Source organism: Chlorocebus sabaeus, chromosome 17, assembly GCF_047675955.1.
Source record: "Chlorocebus sabaeus isolate Y175 chromosome 17, mChlSab1.0.hap1, whole genome shotgun sequence".
Taxonomy (NCBI): Eukaryota; Metazoa; Chordata; class Mammalia; order Primates; family Cercopithecidae; genus Chlorocebus; species Chlorocebus sabaeus.
This window is the reverse complement of record NC_132920.1, coordinates 25776664-25797310: the sequence shown is the minus strand read 5'-3', so window position 1 is coordinate 25797310 and position 20647 is coordinate 25776664. Positions and strand designations below refer to the sequence as shown.

The window sequence follows — 20647 nt, the reverse complement described above, 5'->3', positions numbered from 1 at the left end:
GATGAGTACTGCTGGCCACAGATCCATTCCCTAAAGAATTAAGTGCCATGGCTTTGTGTTTCTTGAGCACGTGGAGACAGAATGGGTATCTCCAGTGGGTGCTGAATTAGGCCCGGACAAATATTGAGTCAGCAGTGCTGTGCTGTTAAACAGGCTTTTTAGGGGGGAAGTAAGCTCATTTATAGTATTTATCAGTTTCTGTGCTACCATAGCTGATTTCAAGATTCAGTCAAGTCACTGAATGCAGAGTTGGGAAGAGATGGCCACATTTGAATTTCATAAGCTTCAGTGCTTCCCTGATTGAGTGCCTCTAAACCTCCATGAATGTTCAGAGACTCATGTTTAAAATCATTGCCTGACTAATATTATTTGTCTCTTAGTCTTCATATCCCTTTATATCTATGTTCAAAGATAAACATGGTATTCTTAGGAAATTATTTATCTTTACTTTACATAGTTTATGAATCTTGTCTATCAATATCTCTCAAATTACTGATTTTGTTATAATCAATACCCAACACATCTTATGACATTTGAATAATCTCTTATAAGGTGAATTTATTTATTTTCTATGGTAGAAATGAATATTCTCATATAATACAGCAAACACATTACAGTGTCTTAGAAAAAGACATCCTGGATGATACAACTTTAATGAAGCCCAAAACATAAAAAACAAAACAAATACACTTTAGTTATGAACGTATATACGATACAGCTCACACACAGGTTGATACATGTGATATCAACCTACGGTAGATGCGAATGTATGTATATGTATTTGTGTGTGTGTATTTAAGCATTAAATAAGTCAATGTAAATCAAGTATTAGCCATGAGCTGTTAGGCATCTGAATGGAGATTTTATAGTTTGGAATTTGGTAGTAATATGAGAAAAAACAGGACATACTGAAAATTCCTCAGTATTTCAATAGAAATAGTATTTAAAACCCTGGTTCTGGACAAGACCACCTAGAGAAAGAACATAGATGGAGAAGAGGACAAAACCAAGGGAATAGCTGTGAGGCCTTCCAGCATTCAGGCCTTAGAAGAGAATGACAGGCCAGCAAAAGTTCTGAGAAGCTTCCCATGAGGCAGTGGGAAAACAAGGTAGGTATGTGTGACAGATGCCGCAAGACAACAGTCAGTCAGAGGTAAACGGCCAACTGTACCACACGCTGCTGGGCTTGAGCAAGTGGCCACGAGTCCAGCAGGGTGGAAGTCACAAAAAATCTTAACAAGAACCGTGTCAGTGTTTTGAGAGTGAAAATGGAGGTGTGTTGGGAATCGGCTGAGGAAAGAACAAGAAGAAAGAGAATGGAGGCAGTTAGCACAGCCTTTTGGGAAGTTTTGCCTTGAAGAGAGGCAGAGAAATGTCAAAGTGCATGGAGGGGGTTCTGAAGGGTTTGTTTTGTTTTTAGCATGAGCCACAGGAAGCTATATTTGCATGTGGATGGGAAAGATTCAAGAGTTGAGGAGGGAAGTGAGGATGCAGGGAGAGAATGCATACTCTTAGGAGTCCAAGTCTGGGATAGATTGAAGGAGACGGGGTCCAGAGGATAAGAAGGGACCTGGCTTTGGATCAATGCAATGCAGGAACCTGTTCCCCATTATAGTCAAAGCAAAGGCAGAGAGTTCAAGGAAAAGATGCAAATTTGGTAGACTTAGTGGTAGAAAAAGATGCTGTTTTCCATCTCCATGTATCTGTGGCCTGGGGTCAGGCAGTCTCATTTCCAACACCAACTTCCCGTTATTAATAATGTGACCTTTGGCAAGTTATTTAAGTTTTCTCTCTATTTACTCAATTATAAATCTGACTACTAGTGCTTAAATGAGGCAACACAAGTAAATAAGAGACTTTTTTTTTACGTTATGAAGTGGGAAAAGATCTTCTAAACTAAAGACTAAATGTAGCGGTCATTATAGAGGAGAATCAGAGATCTGGCTTCATAAAAACTTACAGCTGAATTACAAAACACAACATTAAAAACGTTAAAGATGGGAGGATAATTGCAGCCAGCATACAGACAAAGGATCATTCACAATACATAAAGATTCTGTAAATTAAGGGAAAATTAAACAAGCAAAAGAAACAAAGATAAGAAGATTATGAACAGACAGTTCACAGAAGAAATAAAAAATGATAGCTAAAGATAGAAAAAAATGTGCAACTTTACTATGAAAAAGGAAATTAAAATGGGGTACTCTTTATTATTTATTCTACTTTTTTTTTGAAGTAAAGTCTCCCTTTGCCACCCAGGCTAGAGTGCAGTGGCATGATCTCAGCTCACTGCAGCCTTGAACTCCTAGGCTCTAGTGATTCTCCTGCATCAGATTCCTGAATAGCTAAAACTACAGTCAGACACCACCATGTTTGGATAATTTTTTACTTTTTGTTTTTTGTAGAGACAGGATATTACTTGTTGCCCAGGCTGGACTTGAACTCCTGGCCTCAACTGATCTTCCCACCTCAGCCTCCCAAAGTGCTGGGATTACAGGCATCAGCCACCACTCCAAGCTCTCTTTTTCATTAATATTGGAAAAATAATTTTTTTTTTTTTGAGACGGAGTCTCACTCTGTCGCCCAGGCTGGAGTGCAGTGGCACGATCTCGGCTCACTGCAACCTCCACCTCCTGGGTTCAAGCGATTCCCCTGCCTCAGCCTCCCGAGTACCTGGGATTACAGGCATCCCCCACAACACCCAGCTAAGTTTTTGTATTTTTAGTAGAGGCAGGATTTCGCCATGTTGGCCAGGCTGGTCTCGAACTCCTGACCTCGTGATTCGCCTGCCTCGGCCTCCCAAAGTGCTGGGATTACAAGTGTGAGCCACTGCACCTGGCCGGAAAGGCAATTTTTAAAAACTTTGATATACCTAACATAAATGACGAGTTAATGGGTGCAGCACACCAACATGGCACACGTATACATATGTAACTAACCTGCACTTTGTCCACATATACCCTAGAACTTAAAGTATAATAAATAAAAAATAAAATGTAAAAATGAAGGAAAAAAAAAAAAAAACCTTGAGGGGCTGGGCATGATGGCTCATGCCTATAATCCAGTGCTTTGGGAGGCCAAGATGGAAGGATTACTTGAGGTCAGGAGTTTGAGGCCAGCCTGAGTAACATAGCAAGATTCCCATCTCTATAAAGAATTTTTTTAAGTTAGCCAAGTGTGGTGACATGCACCTGTCTTTCCATTACTTGGAGGTTGAGGTGGAAGGATTGCTTGAGCATGGGAGTTTGAGATTACAGTAATCTGTGATTGCACCATGTAATAAATCTCCAGCCTGAGTGACAGAGCAAGACCCTGTCTCAAACAACAAAAAAATACAAGAAACAACAACAAGGAAAAACCTTTGAGGATATTAAATGCTGTCAAAGAGACGAGGAAAAAAATATATATATATTTTTGGCAATTTAATTTGGTACACCCTTCTAGTAAGGTACTTTGTCAGTATTTACCAAAATTTAAAATGCACATAGCCTTTTAGATCTAGACTTTGACCTAGCAAGTCTTGATCTAGACTTTGACCTAGCAAGTCCACTTCTGATATTCTATTGCACAGAAATAAATTATGTCTATGTTCAGAGTAACTACGTAGAATCTACAATGACATAAAAATGCTTACAAGACTAATTGTTGAATAAAAAGTGAAGTCCCAAAACAATAGAAACATTATGATCCTATTTAAAAATGATAATACCTATACACATATATAGTATTTGACAGCTTAATATTAATGTTCATCTGGAAAATAAAAAATACAATCACCTAGAAATGTTTGAAAAAGTGATAAAAAGGGAACATGCCCTACCATATTAGAACATTCTGAAAAGTTATACAAGTTAAAAGAGTTATTAGCACATTTATAGAAAAATCTATCTTTCTGCCTACATATTACATAAATGCATTTACTAGGAGGATGACAATGTCTAGATATATATTATTTATGTGTACAGAAAAGGTATGCAATTACGTATTATATAATACATTGTTACTAACGGTTAATTTTAGAGAGAAGAATGAGTGGCTGGGAAGGCAGATGAGGGTAACTTTGGCTCCTTATAGTAGTTTACTTTTATAATAAGCATATATAACTTGTGTAATTACAAGAACTTGAAAGGAAGTATGACAGTCATCTGCTATGTTACAGGGAACCGCCAGAAAAATGTGCTCTAAGGAGAACATGTGAAATTATATGTTCTTAAATCATAAATTTGAAGTTTGTGCATTCTAATATGCTTGTCTCCTTATGGTTTAGTGCTACTGCTCTATAATATGTCATCTATCAATCTGTATGTGTTTGCCAGGAAGAAGTCTAGAGTCCCACAGCTTACTTTTTGTCTCTTTGCAGGAATGTTACTGGGATGCTTTTCTGCCATCCTTATAGGTGGCTTCATTAGTGAATCCCTTGGGTGGCCTTTTGTCTTCTATATCTTTGGTAAGCTACTATCTCCCAGTTCCCAGACTTTCATATGCAGAAAGATTCTCCTCAGTAAGTATATTTGTGTGTAGTTTTCCAAATGAAATGAGTCAAGACAGATAAATCCTAGAAAACAAAATATCTTAATCTAAGGGAATAATTAGCCAATGCCATAAAAAAATTGGAAGTTCTCCTGCCTATTATAAAGTGCTATTAACCTACCACATTGTATTATTATCACACGGTAATCAGGCATATTCTGCTGCCATTGCAGGCAGTAGGGGATAGGCTTGCAGTTCAGTGGTAAGACATGGAAGGAAGAAATCCAGAGAGTTAGGTGCTGCTGTCGGTTTTGTCTCAGATTAAGCATAGGAGCAAAGCATCCTGAGTGAGGCTCAAGTTTCTTAGAGAGGAGAAAACATGAAACACCAAGAGGATGAATTTTGCCAACCTCAGCATTTGTCCCAAAGCCTTCCATTTAGTTATTAGAAATCAAGAAAGAACTGCTCCCTCCATAACTTCCACTTCAGTAGCTTTTACATTCTACTTTCAAAGCGTTCATTAGTTTGCATTTATTTGTTTATACATTTATCTCCCCTTCTGGGCAGTGAGCTCTTTGAGGGCAGAGATAGAGTCCTGTTGGTTCTTGGGACTGTACAGAGTCCAAGGAACAAAGATGTTAGTTACCATGGAAACATTAATCATGAGAAAACTGGGGGGATATATTAATATCAGACAAGAATGGCTTCAGAACAAGGAATGTTACCAATTCACAAGAAGACATAACAATCTGAAATGTATATACACCTAATGATAGAGCTTCACAATACATGAAGCAAAAACTGATGGAAGAGTAAGGAGAAATCGACAAATCCACAATTAAAGACGGAGGCCTCAATATTCTTCTCTCAATAATCAATAGAATAAGAACACAGATTAAGTACATTTTATTCAACAACAGTAGAGTACTTACTCTTTTCAAGTGTGCTTCAAACACTCACCAGGATAGACAATTTATGGCCTACAAAAATGAGATTGAACAAATTTAAATGAGTTAAAATGATAGAAAATATTTTCTTTGAACATAATAGAATTAAAGTAGAAATAGTAACAGAAAGCCTCTGGAAATACCCCAAATATTTAAAAAGTTAGCAACAAACTTCCAATGAGTTAAAGAAAAAGACACAAGGGAAAGTTTTTAATTGAATTGAATGAAAATGAAGAATCAATATATCAAATTTTGTAGGATGTAATTAAAACAATGCTTAGAGAGAAACTAACATTAAATGTTTATATTAGAAAAGATGGTTCTCAAATTAATGATCTAAGCTTATGTCTTAAAATAACTAGAAAAAGAAGATTTAAGTAAACCTAAATCAAACTGAAGGAAGAAAATAGCAAAAGTACATGTAGAAATTAATGGATTTAAACCAAAAAAGAGGTTGTGTTCAATCTAAAATTGGTTATTTGAAAAGACCAATAGCATTGACTAATCTTTAGCCAGATGGAGAGAGAGAGAGAAAGAGACAGAAACAAAGAGAGAGAGAGAGAGAAACGAAAGAAAAATAACCAATATCAAGAATGAAAAAGAGGACTTCAATGTAGGCAGGAGAAAATCATTGGTGAAGACTGAAGACGGTGCCTGCACTCACAGAGAATCAGAGATAGTACCCATTTTCATAAGACAGACTGAAAAGATCATAATTCATGGGTCATTGGATGGAATACTCATAAATGTTATTCCTCAGTAGTGAGAAATTATTAGCCTTAGAGGGAGTACTGCTGTGGATCTCTTTAACAAATGGTGATGGCAAGACCTAAAAGGGGCAAACTATTTCCACATAACTTAATCATATCCCAAAACAAAGCTTAAACAGATTTATAGGAATACAAAACTATCTGGCACCCAGCAGGATATAATTCATAATGTCTGGCTCCAACCATAGATTACCAGATGTGAAGAAAAGGAGAAAAATACAACTTATAAGGAAGAGAATAATGAACTGATCAAAACTAACCCAGAGCTGACAGAGATTTTAGAATTAGTAAACAAGGTCATTGAAATAGTTACTATAGCTATACTATAGCATAAGTCTGTATGTTCAGAAAGTTAAGTGGAGGCATAGTAAATATAAAGAAGACCCAATGAAACTTATAGAGATGAAAAGTACAATATCTGAGATGAAAAATGCACTGAATGGAGTTAATGACAGATTAGATACAATAAAATGAAAGATTAATGAACTTAAAAACAGTAATATAAATCATTCAAAATGCACGATACAGAGAAAATTATAATATTAAAATGAGAACATTAGTAAGTTGTGGAGTGCCCAAAATAGAGGAGTAGGATGGGAGAACAACAACAACATTTCTCAAAAATATTTGAAGAAACAATGGCCAAAAATTTTCCAAATTGGATGAAAACTATAAATTCACAGATCCAAAAAGGTCAACGAACCTCAAGCACAAGAAACATGAAGAAAACTACATCAAGTTACATTCTAATCAAATGACTCAAAACCAGAAATAAAGAGAAAATCTTAGAGTAGCCAAAGCTAAAAGATGTGTTATAGAGAGAGGAGCAAAGATAATGCTGAATGCAGCGTTCCTTCCTGTTAGAAGCAGTGCAAGAGAGAAGGCAGTGGAACAACATCTTTAAAGTAGTGCAGGAAAACAAACCAAAAAGAAAAAAGAAAAGAAAAAAAATCTGTCAACCTAGAATTCTAGACCCAATGAAAAAAACTGTTTCAAAAACAAATGCAAAATAGAGATATTTTCAGATGTAGAAAAACTGAAATAATTAGAAATGTCAATTAAAGAGAACAGTACCATTTTCAATGGCATAAAATATATTCAACAGAGGGATAAAACCTGCCAAAAGAGATGTGAGGGCTGTGCACTGAAAACTACATTTTTATGGAAATGCAAAGATTCTAGAATAGCCAAACACCTTTGAAAATAAACTACAAAGTTGTAGGACTAACATTACCTGATGTCAAGACATATTATAAAGTTATAGTCTTTAAGACAGTGTGGTACTGGCATAAAGACTGGCAAATAGATCAGTGGAACAAAATAGAATCATAGACTCATGATTCTATTTACTTCATATAAAGTAAACTGAACTGATCTCTGAGAAAAGTTCAATATATAAAGGATAGTCTCTTTAACAGAAAGTGCTCAAAAATTGGATATCCACATGCAAAAAAAAATGAACTTCCATCCATACCTTGAATCATATATAAAAACTAAACCAAAATGAATCTCAGACCTAAATATAAAACCTGAAATTATCCTTCTAGAAGAAAACATAGGAGATAATCTTTCTTATTTAAGCAATGATTTCCTAAATATGACACCAAAAGCATGATTCATAAAATTAATTGATAAATTGGATTTCATCAAAGTTAAAAATGTATCCTCATCAAAAGGTATTGTTAGGATAATAAAAAGACAAGCTGATCCCAGGAGAAAATAATTGCAAAACACATGTATAATAAGGACTTTTATTCAGAATGAGTAAATAATTCTCAAAACTCAATAATAAAAAAACCAAAAACAAATTAGGCAAAAACCCTTCACCAAAAAAAGATAGAGAGAGGGAAAATAGGCACATGAAAAGATGCTCAACTGATCCTCAGTTATTTAAGAAATACAAATAAGAACCATGAGGTATCTCTACATACCTATCAGAATGGCTAATATTAAAAATACTGAGATATCAAGTATAGTGCCACTTCTAGGCTCTGTAATTTCCACACACACAAATAAACAGAAAATGTAAAATGGGCGAATTGTTTAAGAAATGGAAAAAGGATATAATGAACATGAGCTTTTCCTAGAACTTATGTCAGAAAATATCCCAACTAAAAGAAATTCACCCAAAAAGCAAAAAACAGCCCATTTACCAAATGTACCCTGTGCCTACAGGAGGTATTGGCTGTGTCTGCTGCCTTCTCTGGTTTATTGTGATTTATGATGACCCCACTTCATATCCATGGATAAGCACCTCAGAAAAAGAATACATCATATCCTCCTTGAAACAACAGGTACATATAAAGACACCAACACTTTCCTGAGACCTTGTATCTGAATTTTCTTGAGACTTTAAATCTGTATTTTTAAGGGTGACTAAGTGTGTGAGCTTCTCTTGGATTTGCCATTCTGACAGTAAATTTGTTTTCAGGTCAGGTCTTCTCAGCAGCCTCTTCCCATCAAAGCTGTGCTCAGATCTCTACCCATTTGGTCCATATGTTTAGGCTGTTTCAGCCATCAATGGTTAGTTAGCACAATGGTTGTATACATACCAACTTACATCAGCTCTGTGTACCATATTAACATCAGAGACGTGAGTATGTTTCCTTCCCTTCCTTTCTCCTGCTTGCATGGCTGACCAATTACTCTGCCCTCACTAATCATTCCACTTAGAGAAATGTATTTCTTATTACCAAAAATAATCTAATATTTAATATTCATGCCAGTAGCTTTTCTGCGGTATGATTTAAGAGGTTACTGATTTTCCTAAGAAAGTATGATTTCAGAGCGTCAGTATTATTAGTAGTAATTTATCAACAAAAGTTGTGGTCTCACTGCCTTTATTATGGTAATTTACTCCATCTTTTCTCTTTAGAATGGACTTCTATCTGCCCTTCCTTTTATTGTTGCCTGGGTCATAGGCATAGTGGGAGGCTATCTAGCAGATTTCCTTCTAACCAAAAATTTTAGACTCATCACTGTGAGGAAAATTGCCACAATTTTAGGTAAGAACAGAGCCTGAGGGTCAGATAATTCGCATAGCATACAACAGCCAGAGTGCATCTCACTGTTTAATTTGTTTGTTCTTCATTCCCTAGGAAATCTTCCCGCTTCAGCACTCATTGTGTCTCTGCCCTACCTCAATTCCAGCTATATCACAGCAACTGCCTTGCTGACGCTCTCATGTGCATTAAGCACATTGTGTCAGTCAGGGATTTATATCAATGTCTTAGATATTGCTCCAAGGTAGGACTCTGTTCCCCACTCTCAGTTTCACATTTTCTTTAAAAGATTTAGCTTTCAGCTTTCTGGGATCCCCAAATTTAGGAAATGAATAAACCATAAGGAAGGACCACAGATAGACCTGTGGCCATTTTTTTCAGGGATGTTGAGGGAGGGGTATTGATTTGTCTTCATCCCTCTCCTTGAATATACATAGTGCAAGTCCTTTTTGATATAATTGTCTAATTATAACTAAATATAATTGTAAAATGTAATTGAGTTATAGATTCATTCATGGATCAGGGCTGAAGGATACTGTCAAACATCTCTGGATCTAGACTGGAACATTCCTGTCACCCACAGGCATTCCAGTTTTCTCATGGGAGCATCAAGGGGATTTTCGAGCATGGCACCTGTCATTGTACCCACTGTCAGTGGATTTCTTCTCAGTCAGGTACAATTTTTTTGTCATGAAGGACTCCAAAAATGCTCTGCTAAATCCATTTATAAAGGTGATAGCATGTATTCAAATATTGAAAAATAAAGTTAAATTGTGGGTAATTTGTCATTAAGATGAACCTGGCAAAGAAAAATATAGGATCATTTCTTTGGTGACCTAAAACCTGGTTCGTTCTCAAGAAAAGAACTAAATATCGATTGCTATCTTTGAAACTGAAACCACACAGTCGCATAGGTGTCTTGGGATAATGATTCCACACATAACTGCCAACCTGCTATGTTTCTGGCAATACTTTTAATTTGTATCCAGTATCTACAAGGAAGTTAAGTTTATGAAACACAAACAAACCCTTTAAAGAGTGATCAAAGAACATGAACAGATTCTTTTCAAAAGAAGACATATACGTTCTTTTTTTGAGAATTGTCTATTCATGTCTTTAGCCCACTTTTTGATGGGACTGTTTATTTTTGTCTTGCTAATTTATTTGAGCTCGTTGTAAGTTCTGGATATTAGTCCTTTGTCAGACGTATAGATTGTGAAAATTTTCCCCCAGTCTGTGGGTTGTCTGTTTATTCTGCTGACTGTTCCTTTTGCTGTGCAAAAGCTCTTTAGTTTAATTAAGTCCCAGCTATTTATTTTTGTTTTTATCGCATTTGCTTTTGGGTTCTTGGTCATGAAATCCTTGCCTAAGCCAATGTCTAGAAGAGTTTTTCTGATGTTATCTTCTAGAATTTTTATAGTTTCAGGTCTTAGATTTAAGTCCTTGATCCATCTTGAGCTGATTTTTGTATAAGGTGAGAGATGAGAATCCAGTTTCATTCTCCTACATGTGGCTTGCCAATTATCCCAGCACCATTTGTTGAATAGGATGTTCCTTCCCCACCAGATGTCCAACAAAGATATGAAAAAATGCTCAACATCACTAATGAGCAGGGAAATGCAAATCAAAACCACAATGCAATATTACCTTACTCCTGCAAGGTTGGCCATAATAAAAAAATCAAAAAATAATAGATGTTGGCCTGGATGTGGTGAACAGGGAACACTTCTACACTGTTGGTAGGAATGTAAACTAGTACAACCAGCATGGAAAACAGTGTGGATATTCCTTAAAAAACTAAAAGTAGAACTATTGTTTGATCTAGCCATCCCACTACTGCGTATCTACCCAGAGAAAAGAAGTCATTATACAAAAAAGATAGTTGCACACACGTTTATGGCAGCACAATTCACAATTGCAAAAATATGCAACCAACCCAAATGCCCACCAATCAATGAGTGGATAAAGAAACTGTGGTGTATACATAAATATATGATATATATATATAATGGAGTACTACTCAGCCATAAAAAGGAATGGATTAATGGCATTCACAGCAATCCGATGGGATTGGAGATTATTACTCTAAGTGAAGTAACTCAGGAATGGAAAACCAAACATCATACATTCTCACTTATAAGTGGGAACTAAACTATGAGGATGCGAAGGCATAAGAGTGACACAGTGGACTCTGAGGACTCAGGGTGAAGGTGTGGGAAGAGGATAAGGGTTAAAAGACTACAAATCAGGTTCAGTGTATACTGATTGGGTGATGGGTGCACCAAAATCTCACATATCACCACTAAAGAACTTACTCATGTAACCAAATATCACCTGTTCCCCAAAAACCTATGGAAATAAAAAAATTAGAAAACAATAATAAAATAAAATAAAAAAATTTAAAAAGAAGACATATATGCAGCCAACAAAGGTATGAAGAAAGCTAAATATCACTGATCATTAGAGACATGCAAATTAAAGCCAAAATGAGATCATCTCACAGCAGTCAGAATGTCTATTATTAAAAAGACAAAAAATAAAAAATGCTGGAGAGGTTACAGAGGAAAGGGAACACTTACACACTGTTGGTGGGAGTGTAAATCAGTTCGACCATTGCGGAAAGCAGTGTGGCGATTCCTCAAAGAGCTAAAAACAGATCTTCCATTCTACCCAGCAATTCCATTACTGGATATATACCCAAAAGATTATAAATTATTTTACCATAAAGATACATGAACACTTACGTTCTTTGCAGCACTATTCACAATAGAAAAGACATGGAATCAACATAAATGGCCATCAATGACAGATTGGATAAAGAAAATATGGTACATATACACCATCAAATATTATGCAGAATGAGATCATATCTTTTGCAGGAAAATGGATGGTGCTGGAGGCCATTATCCTTAGCAAACTAACACAGGAACAGAAAACCAAATACCACATGTTCTCACTTATAAGCAAAAGACAAAGGATGAGAATTCATGGACACAAGGAGGGGAACAACAGACATTGGATCTTACTTGAGAGTGAAGGGTGGGAGGAGGGAAAGAGTCAAAAAAAAAAAAAAAAACTACTGGAGACTAGGCTTAGTACCTGGGTGATGAATTATCTGTACAACAACCCCCCATTACATGAGTTTACCTATATAACACACCTGCACATGTGCCTCTGAACGTAAAAGTTTTTCTTTTTTTTTTTAGAAAAGAATATTTCTGGCCGGGCGCAGTGGCTCACGCTTGTAATCCTAGCACTTTGGGAGGCCGAGGCGGGTGGATCACGAGGTCAGGAGATCAAGACCATCCTGGCCAAGATGATGAAACCCCGTCTCTACTAAAAATACAAAAAAATTATCCAGACATGGTGGTGCGCGCCTGTAGTCCCAGCTACTTAGGAGGCTGAGGCAGGAGAATTGCTTGAACCCGGGAGGTGGAGATTGCAGTGAACCCAGATCGCGCCACTGCACTCCAGCCGGGGCAACAAAGTGAGACTCTGTCTCAAAAAAAAAAAAAAAAGAAAAGAAAGAAAAGAAAAGAATATTTCCATCACCTAGATGGTTATTTTGTGCTCCTTTCCAGTCAGTACCCCTCCTAGTTGTAACTATTACCTTGACTTCTGTTTTCATAGATTATATTTTCCCATTCTTGCGTTTCATAGAAATGGAATCATACAGTACATACCCTAGCTTCTTTCGTCCATCATGTGTTTGAGATTCATCCGGTGGATGTTATAATAGTTTGTTCTTTTATATTGTTGTGTAGTGTCTCATTGTGTGGCTAATCACAATTTGTCTATTGTACTCTTATGAACATTTGACTTGTTTCCAGTTTTTGGCTATTATCAATAAGGCTGCTATGAACATTGTTTTCTTTTCACTAGAATAACAGTGTTTTGGTTTCATTGCATTCATTATGGTTGTTTTTTATTAAAGGCAAGTAATTCTGGTTATCTATTTCAAATAGTGATAAAATAGTTCCTTTTAAAATTTAATTGATTTAAAAAACAAAATTTCTAGAAAATTATAAATAATTATACATTAAAAAATTTTCATTTGCATAATCATGCCAAAAAGGCAATAATGAAAGCAAACATTAAGTGTGTGATATATGTATAGGTATTTCATATGCAGTAAACTCATTTAACTATTGATTCTCACATAAATTGTGAAAATGAAATGTTATTATTTTCATTTCCTAACAATTAAGCTGAAAATCTGTTAGCATAAGTCTTTCCACATTGAGGATGAACAATCAGAATTCTTCAAACTTAAACATGTATAGCTCGAAAGCCCATAATCTTCTCACAATTCCAGCACAACATAAGAAGAATCTTGAAAGGATTCTCAGCGTAGCTTACATAGTCAAGATTCAGGCAAAAGAGAACATGTATGGCACTTGGATAAATAGTGACAAATGCATTTATCTAGGTTAACCACAAAGTTCCCCAAATACCCTTTATGAAGAACACTCTGAATGTATTTTGAAATCCTTTCCATTTAACTATCGAGTCACTTTCAGGAAATGAATTTCTACATGGAAACACAGCAGTGAATGTTGTCATCTGAACTATTAATATAATGTTTCATAGAAAAATATGAAAGGGGTAATACAGACTCGGGATTTTGTGTCTCCAGGACCCTGAGTTTGGGTGGAGGAATGTCTTCTTCTTGCTGTTTGCCATTAACCTGTCAGGACTAATCTTCTACCTCATATTTGGAGAAGCAGATGTCCAAGACTGGGCTAAAGAGAGAAAACTCACTCGTTTGTGAAGGTAAAGGATAATGATTTTCTGTATGGTTATAGCCATAGAAGCAGCTGAAGTTTTAAATTCTATGTCATTTTCCTTTCTTAGGTATCCCACCTTGGATGGAAAAGTCATTAGGCACCGTATGGCATAAAATAGAAGGCTTCCACGATGAAAATATCAGTGAAAAGAATTTTGTTTCCTGTGGCTCTTTTCAGTTACAAGACCAGTTCGTTATTTTGTTCAGACTTTTTTTTTGAGATGAATATAAGATGAATAAAAATTCAAATAAAATGATAACTAAGAATGCAGTTGTCATCTTCATAGAATTAACAATGGATTAAGAGGGCTTGCTGTGTGGGACCCAGTATGTTAGATTCCAGTACTGGATACGAGAAACAACATTTTAAAACTTTTAATCCAGGGTGACAACCTCACTAGGGCAATGATTTTTCCTGTTTGTGGAAATTAATACTACTTTCTATTTATTGGGTTGGGTATTGTCCATGTGTTCTTCCCTGTATGTCCTCCATTTATCTCTATGCTGCTCAGGCTCCAAGAGGCTGACCCATATGGATTGCATCCTATACTCCCTTGTCCACTGGCTTCTGCTAGATTTTTGAGGGAGATAGGTAGCGTCAGTGGGTGTTTATCTCTGACAGTCTCTCTTTTGGGGCGTGCAGAAGGTTGAGCTTTCTATTGCAGTTCACAGCTCCAGGAAGGCAGCCCTTTCCATATGTTCTAATAACTTCCCTCTTCGTTGTCCAGTCTTTTTTATTTGCCTTTATTTGGCAAGCTCTAGGGTTCTCCAGAATCCCTTGTGGTTTCCCTACCACCTGCCTAATCCTGTGTAAATTCTCGTTTTCAACAATGCTCACAAATTACCCAGTGTAAGTCTGTCATTTTTCTTCTTCTGGGATCCAAATAATTCAGTGGTTCAATTACTTATAAATCTCAAATATGAATGAATTTGTATTTTTGTAAAATGATAATGTGTAGGTGTTGGTGAGTTCAGGACCATGGTCTGGATTGACCCCTGTTTTGATTTCTACCATGTAGAATAAAGATTAGAGGCATCGAGTCATTTCATATAAAGGCAATGTGATAGACAATAGTTCTGAGTGAAAAATCAAGGCAAGGATTTAGAGGGCCAAGCTTGAATAAACACAACACTTACTGAGATCTTGTTATGTTCCAGAATCTGGAATCTTGGGACACTGGAGTAAAGGAGGCAGTCATTCTCCATCCTAATGTGGAGGACAGACACAATAATTGATAGCACTACACTGTTTTAGGTACAATAGCAGAGGAACATGTAGGGCATCATGAAAGACCAGATGAGGAGTTCCGATTCCAAGTGGTGGTAAAATCTTATCAAGTGATAAGATATTTTACACTGGAGCCCAATTTGCACAAAAGAATAAAATCAAGAAGCAGGATGGATTCTGAAGGGAATCACTTGCCTACATAATCAGTTAGGAAAGGAAAGAAAGTGGATTTAGGGAAGTGGGAGTGGTCAGAGTAAGGAGGTCTTGTTTGCTGTGTTAGGGAGTTCAAGGTATAACCTTGAACAAGCAGTATGATAGGAATCATAGCAATACTGACATGGGCAGATTTTCTCTCTAGATAGAACACTCTGACCTAATTTGAGAATCAAGAAGACTAGTTAAATGATCATCTGTGCAGTGGCTTACACAGCAGTGGTGAGGACTGAACTCACCTCAGCAGTGGTGAGGGCAGAAAAAGCTGAGATGAAGACAAGAAGAATGTTTATAAGATAGAACTGAAAGATCATGGTATTTGACTAGATGGATGCAGGAGAAGAAATGTGTCAAGGAGTCCTGGGTCTCTAACCTGAGAGACTGAATAGAGAGTGGTCTGAACAACTAAGCCAGGGAATGTAGCAAGATGAGACCTTTTCAAGGGGGAAGATCATGATTTGACTTTGGGACATGTTGAGTTAATGGTAATAGTGGGATAATCATGTGGACATGTGTGTTAGCTTCCTAGGGCTGCTCTAACAAAGTGCCACCAACTAAGTTTCTCAAAGTAATTTATTGTCTTACAGTTCTAGAAGTCCAAAATCAAGGTGCTGGCAGGGCTGGTTCCTTTTAAAGGCTATAAGGAAGAATGTGTTCTGTGCCTTTTTTTATTCTTTTAGCTTCTAGTAGTCTCAGGCATTTTTTGGCTTGTAGATGACCTTCTCCCTGAGTCCTCATGTCATCTCTTCTCAGTACACATCTGTCTTTGTGTCCAAATGTTCTGTTTTTATAAGGACATCAGTCATATTGCATCAGGGCCTACTCTAATGACATCATCTTAACTTGACCATCTGCAAAGACCCTATTTTCAAATATAGTCACATTCACAGATACTGAGTATTATGACTTCAACTTCTTTTGGGGGAACATAATTCAAGTCATAACAGCAAGCTCAACAAGGGGCCAGATCATTAATCTGAAACTTATAGAAACTATGAGAGTGAAATGGAGAAGAAGATAAAGGAGAAAAATGCAGATGTTCAGTACTGAAGACCTGAGTTTAGACCAAATGGCTCAAGAAGAGCCTGTTGATGGAAAATCACAAGCCAAGACAGAAGGCCAACATCTAAGGAGGGTCAAAAAAACAAATGCCCACACATAACAGAGATGAAAGAGTCAGGTGTGTAAGTGTGAGAAATAACAGGAGAGTAGAACACTCACTGAAAACTCATGGGCATGGCCTTTTAAGAAAGACCGCTGATGAGCAGTAACAAGTGAAGTGAAGAAGCTCAAACAGATGAGGTCAGAAAAGGAACTTAGTCACCTTGTGATCGGAATTCTTAGTAGCTTTTTCAGGGTACATTTAGCAGAGAGATGAGTGTACAGGTCAGTTTGCAGTTTGTTGGTGAACGAGGGTAGAGAAAGTAAGAGAAATATTTTCACAAAATTTGATAAAGGGAGATAGGCATATAGCAGAGAGGGATATTTCATTAATTGGTATTTCACCATCAGAGTGTAGAATCCTGAAGGAAGGAGGGCACTTGAGGGTCAACCATCAAGGTCTGAGTCAACATCGTGAGAAAGTTCTCCTCTCGAAGTTTGGGTCTCACCTCATTGTTGTTCTAACAAAGGGCAAAGGACTGTTCCTCTTTTGTTCTTCATATGTGCTTACCTTCATCACATTTCAAATTCTGCATTTTGGATTGTTTGTCCAGAAGTGACCAGTTTCTTCTATTAAAGATCCAGTTACCTGGCCTCCCTGCTTGAGCACACATATGACCAGAGATGTACCAACTTAGGATGGATTTCTGCTTGGTATTCTTTTCCGTATTCTTGCTTTTATCCATACACTCCAATCTCCCTTCCCGTGACCTCATGTTAAAAAATTCATTACTAGGCATATACACAGCCTCTAGTACCATATCTTTCGTTTTCAGAGTGAATTTTTAAATAGGTATAATCCACATGATACTGAGAGCGAACTGTTTAAAGGTAAAATTAGTGAGCTATTTTATTAAGATAGGAAATTTTTAGGTGATATTCAAAGACAATGACATGAATTGTGAAACCTTTGTTTCCCCAGGCAACACCAACCTCGGACAGGGATGGGGTAATGATTCACATTTATAGGGGGAAGAATTGTCTTTGTGTGACTTCAGTCACAGTTTGCTTCTATCAAATCTTCAGTCTCCAGTGAAGCTCAAATATTTCTGGGAATCCTAATGAAGGACTTGTTTTTATGAGTTTTGTGTTATTGTTGCAATGTCACGATTGTGTGTCAAGTCAATATGAAGTTTAAAACCATTACCAATATGTTCACGTGATTTACTCTTTTCCATTATCTGGATATCCCATTACACAGGCACAGTGGATGATTTAAGTATTCCAGGAAGCTGTTTCTATACTAAGGTAGCTAGCAATAATGTGACTATGCCCATTATCAACCCAAGCCACATAAATGTATCCCAAATTTTAGTCCAGCAAAATACATTCCCACTGTAGCCTTCCCTTCACCATATCAAAAAATTCCAAGAGCAATTTCATTAACATAGTAACAATAGGATGGAGATAGTAATTTTAAACAATTGTGGTTAAAATAGCTTACTTCTAGAAATTTTCAAAAATATGAGACTATATGAACATGTTACTAGTGCCCTCTTCCCCGCCAGGACTTTAGAAAAGGTCCATGCAAATGAAAGATCTTTAACCTTGTCAATGAGATGAAACTCGTGATGTTTCAAGGCTGAGCCATGCTTTTATGAGCCCTCAGTGTCAGTACTTAATAAATATCTGGTGAACTAAATTGAAGCACTGGCATCTTCCAAATGTCTCACTCCAATTCACTACATGAGTTTCCAAGCAGAATTGCTTTGTCTACAATGTCTTGGAGAGGTTTTTGGTAAAGCCAATCCTTTAGTTCTTACCCACCAGCTACTCTTTTCCATGAGATTCTAGAGTCTGAACGTACACTCACTTTTACTCTTCCATTAATTGCGTCTCTTTTCTATTTACCGAACCATTGTTACCAGATCGCTAATACTGACATTGTGTGCCTGTCTCCATTATTGCTTTGGATAAGTTTCTTAGGGATTTTCCTCATTCCCAGGGACTCTAGTCACTAATGAAGAAGTTCCTAGTGACTCCAACTCTACTTGACTTCTCTATATGCCAGGCATGTATAGATGTTATTGAATATTAGCAATGAAAACAGCTTAGGTTCAGTCTGAGACAATGCCCACATTAACTATATGTTGAGCATATGTGCAGAAGTGCAGAAATAGATCAATCTAGAGGTTCTTTCCCATCAAAATTTAAAAATAGTTGCATTCAGTCATTATAGCAAACACTCAATATTCCACCCATATCCCTTCAGTTCTCTTTACCATTTTGCTGCATACCAGCTCCTGATGAGTTTTCATTCCCAACACCTGGAACCTGTTTTTTCTGTTAGAGGGCTCCCTCGGGTTGCAGGAGCCGGTTTTGCCTGCCAACCTGGATGTGCCTGGGAATTTGTGCCTGCCTGGGAATAGTTCTTAGTCAAAGCATCACTACACAGATATAAATGCTCCATCTCCCTTTGCTTCTGCTTGGCAAGCGAGGTCCACACTGTCTCCCAAATCCCCTAAGAATTGAACTGGACCTTACTTTATATCCTTTCCAGATCTACTTATACTCTCCTTAGTCAGGTTTTCCTGGAAATATATCCTAATAAATCATTTTTACAGGAATCCTCATCTCAGGGTCTGCTTCTAAAGAATCTGACCTAAACTAGTTGTTTCCACAAGAAGACCTAGGATGCAGATTCTTATAATAACTTCCAGAGTTGTATCACTGACAAGCCAGGTGGCCCAGGGACCCCCTTGATGTTTGTAAAAGCATCGGTGATAATCTGGGCCTGCTGTAGCATTACAATTGCTGATTCTGTCCTGTTGTGCACTGGAATGAAAGATGGGATACAGGTGTAGGGGAAGGTACTGGCTTGGTCAATACTTCTAGTGTTTGAGAAATGTGTGGAAATGGCAATTAGAACAACTTTGAAGTTGGCTGTTTGATGGTGGTCATGATCACCGATGTACTTAAGATGGCCAGTTACATCAGAGTATGGTGTGAAAGTCAGAAAATCTCCCTGGCAGCATTTAAAGATATCCTGATCTCCAATAGCAGAGGGCAGACATGTTCTTAAGATGGGACTCAGGATTCGATTGCCAGAGTAGCAGAAAACGCAAAGACAAACACTCGACTTTACGCTAAAGTCAAGTCCTGGGAAGTCTCATGCTAAAGTCAAGGACTGAAATTTACCCTGAAATTTATTGGTATCTTTATTCCAGTACCCCATGCTGGGGGATGGCAACATCCCTTTTCCTGAAGATCCCCATGCAGAAAACACAGTTGATACAAACACCTTGCAAGACAATACTTGCTTAGTCAAATTCTATCCTCACGTTCTCCAATACCTTAACAAATAGTAAACCTGAATACTTGACAAATAGCTAGGTCAGGTCTTAGGATGATCCAAATAGTGTAGTACTGGCCCTGCTAAAGTGGAAGGGACAAGAAGAGCATGCCTAGAATATGAGACCAGGGTATTGGGGGCAGAAGGTAAGTCCAGAAAAGGAGATCTTGTTAATATGAGGGCACAGTGCTGTGACTCAGGATTTAATATCATTGAAGCTTACATGAAAATGCTCAAAAACAGTTCACTCCTGCTGAATTAGTAATTCAGATGCAATACCACATCCCAGGTGGAATAGCAGACAGTAATGCCATTTGTAAAGACATAGAAGATGCTAGAGTAATGATCTCTGTTGTATTCCCACTGAACTCACCAATGTGGCCCCAGAATAAATAGATTGTGGCAGATGGTGGAGGACTACCACAGACGGGATCCAATGGTAGTCTTAATTGCATATGGTGTGCCAGATGGAATGCATCAACAGAGGCTCTGTTACTTCCTATACAGGTATTGATATGGCGAGTGTGTTCTTTGGAAGTGCCATTGGAAAGGAGGATTATAAGTAGTTTGCATTAACTTGGGATAGACAATAGTACTTCTTTCACAGTTTTGTCAAGGAATATGTTAACTCGCCAGCTTCTTTAACAACGTAATCTGAAAGGATCTTGATTATCTGCAACATCACATTGTTTCACTATAAGCATGCAATTATGTTAACTAGAGCTGAATAGCAAGAAGGAACAAGGACTCTGGATGCCCTGTAAAAATATATACACTC

At 37.2% G+C, this 20647-nt stretch overlaps 1 protein-coding gene across 3 annotated transcripts in view; it reads left to right on the top strand.

Annotated features, from left to right (window-relative positions):
- The window catches only part of SLC17A3 (solute carrier family 17 member 3), a 39663-nt gene extending 25177 nt beyond the window's left edge, over positions 1 to 14486 (top strand). The window contains exons 6-13 of one of the 3 annotated variants that reach the window (XM_007973506.3): positions 4361 to 4447; positions 8363 to 8481; positions 8619 to 8780; positions 9063 to 9192; positions 9286 to 9433; positions 9773 to 9863; positions 13826 to 13962; positions 14044 to 14486. In XM_007973506.3, the coding sequence (XP_007971697.1) occupies positions 4361 to 4447; positions 8363 to 8481; positions 8619 to 8780; positions 9063 to 9192; positions 9286 to 9433; positions 9773 to 9863; positions 13826 to 13960 (872 nt within the window). In that variant the 3' untranslated portion in view covers positions 13961 to 13962; positions 14044 to 14486. The remainder of the gene's footprint in view (positions 1 to 4360; positions 4448 to 8362; positions 8482 to 8618; positions 8781 to 9062; positions 9193 to 9285; positions 9434 to 9772; positions 9864 to 13825; positions 13963 to 14043) is intronic. The other 2 variants (XM_038005781.2, XM_007973507.3) reach the window with 2 other exon arrangements.
- The last annotated feature ends 6161 nt before the right edge of the window (positions 14487 to 20647 follow it).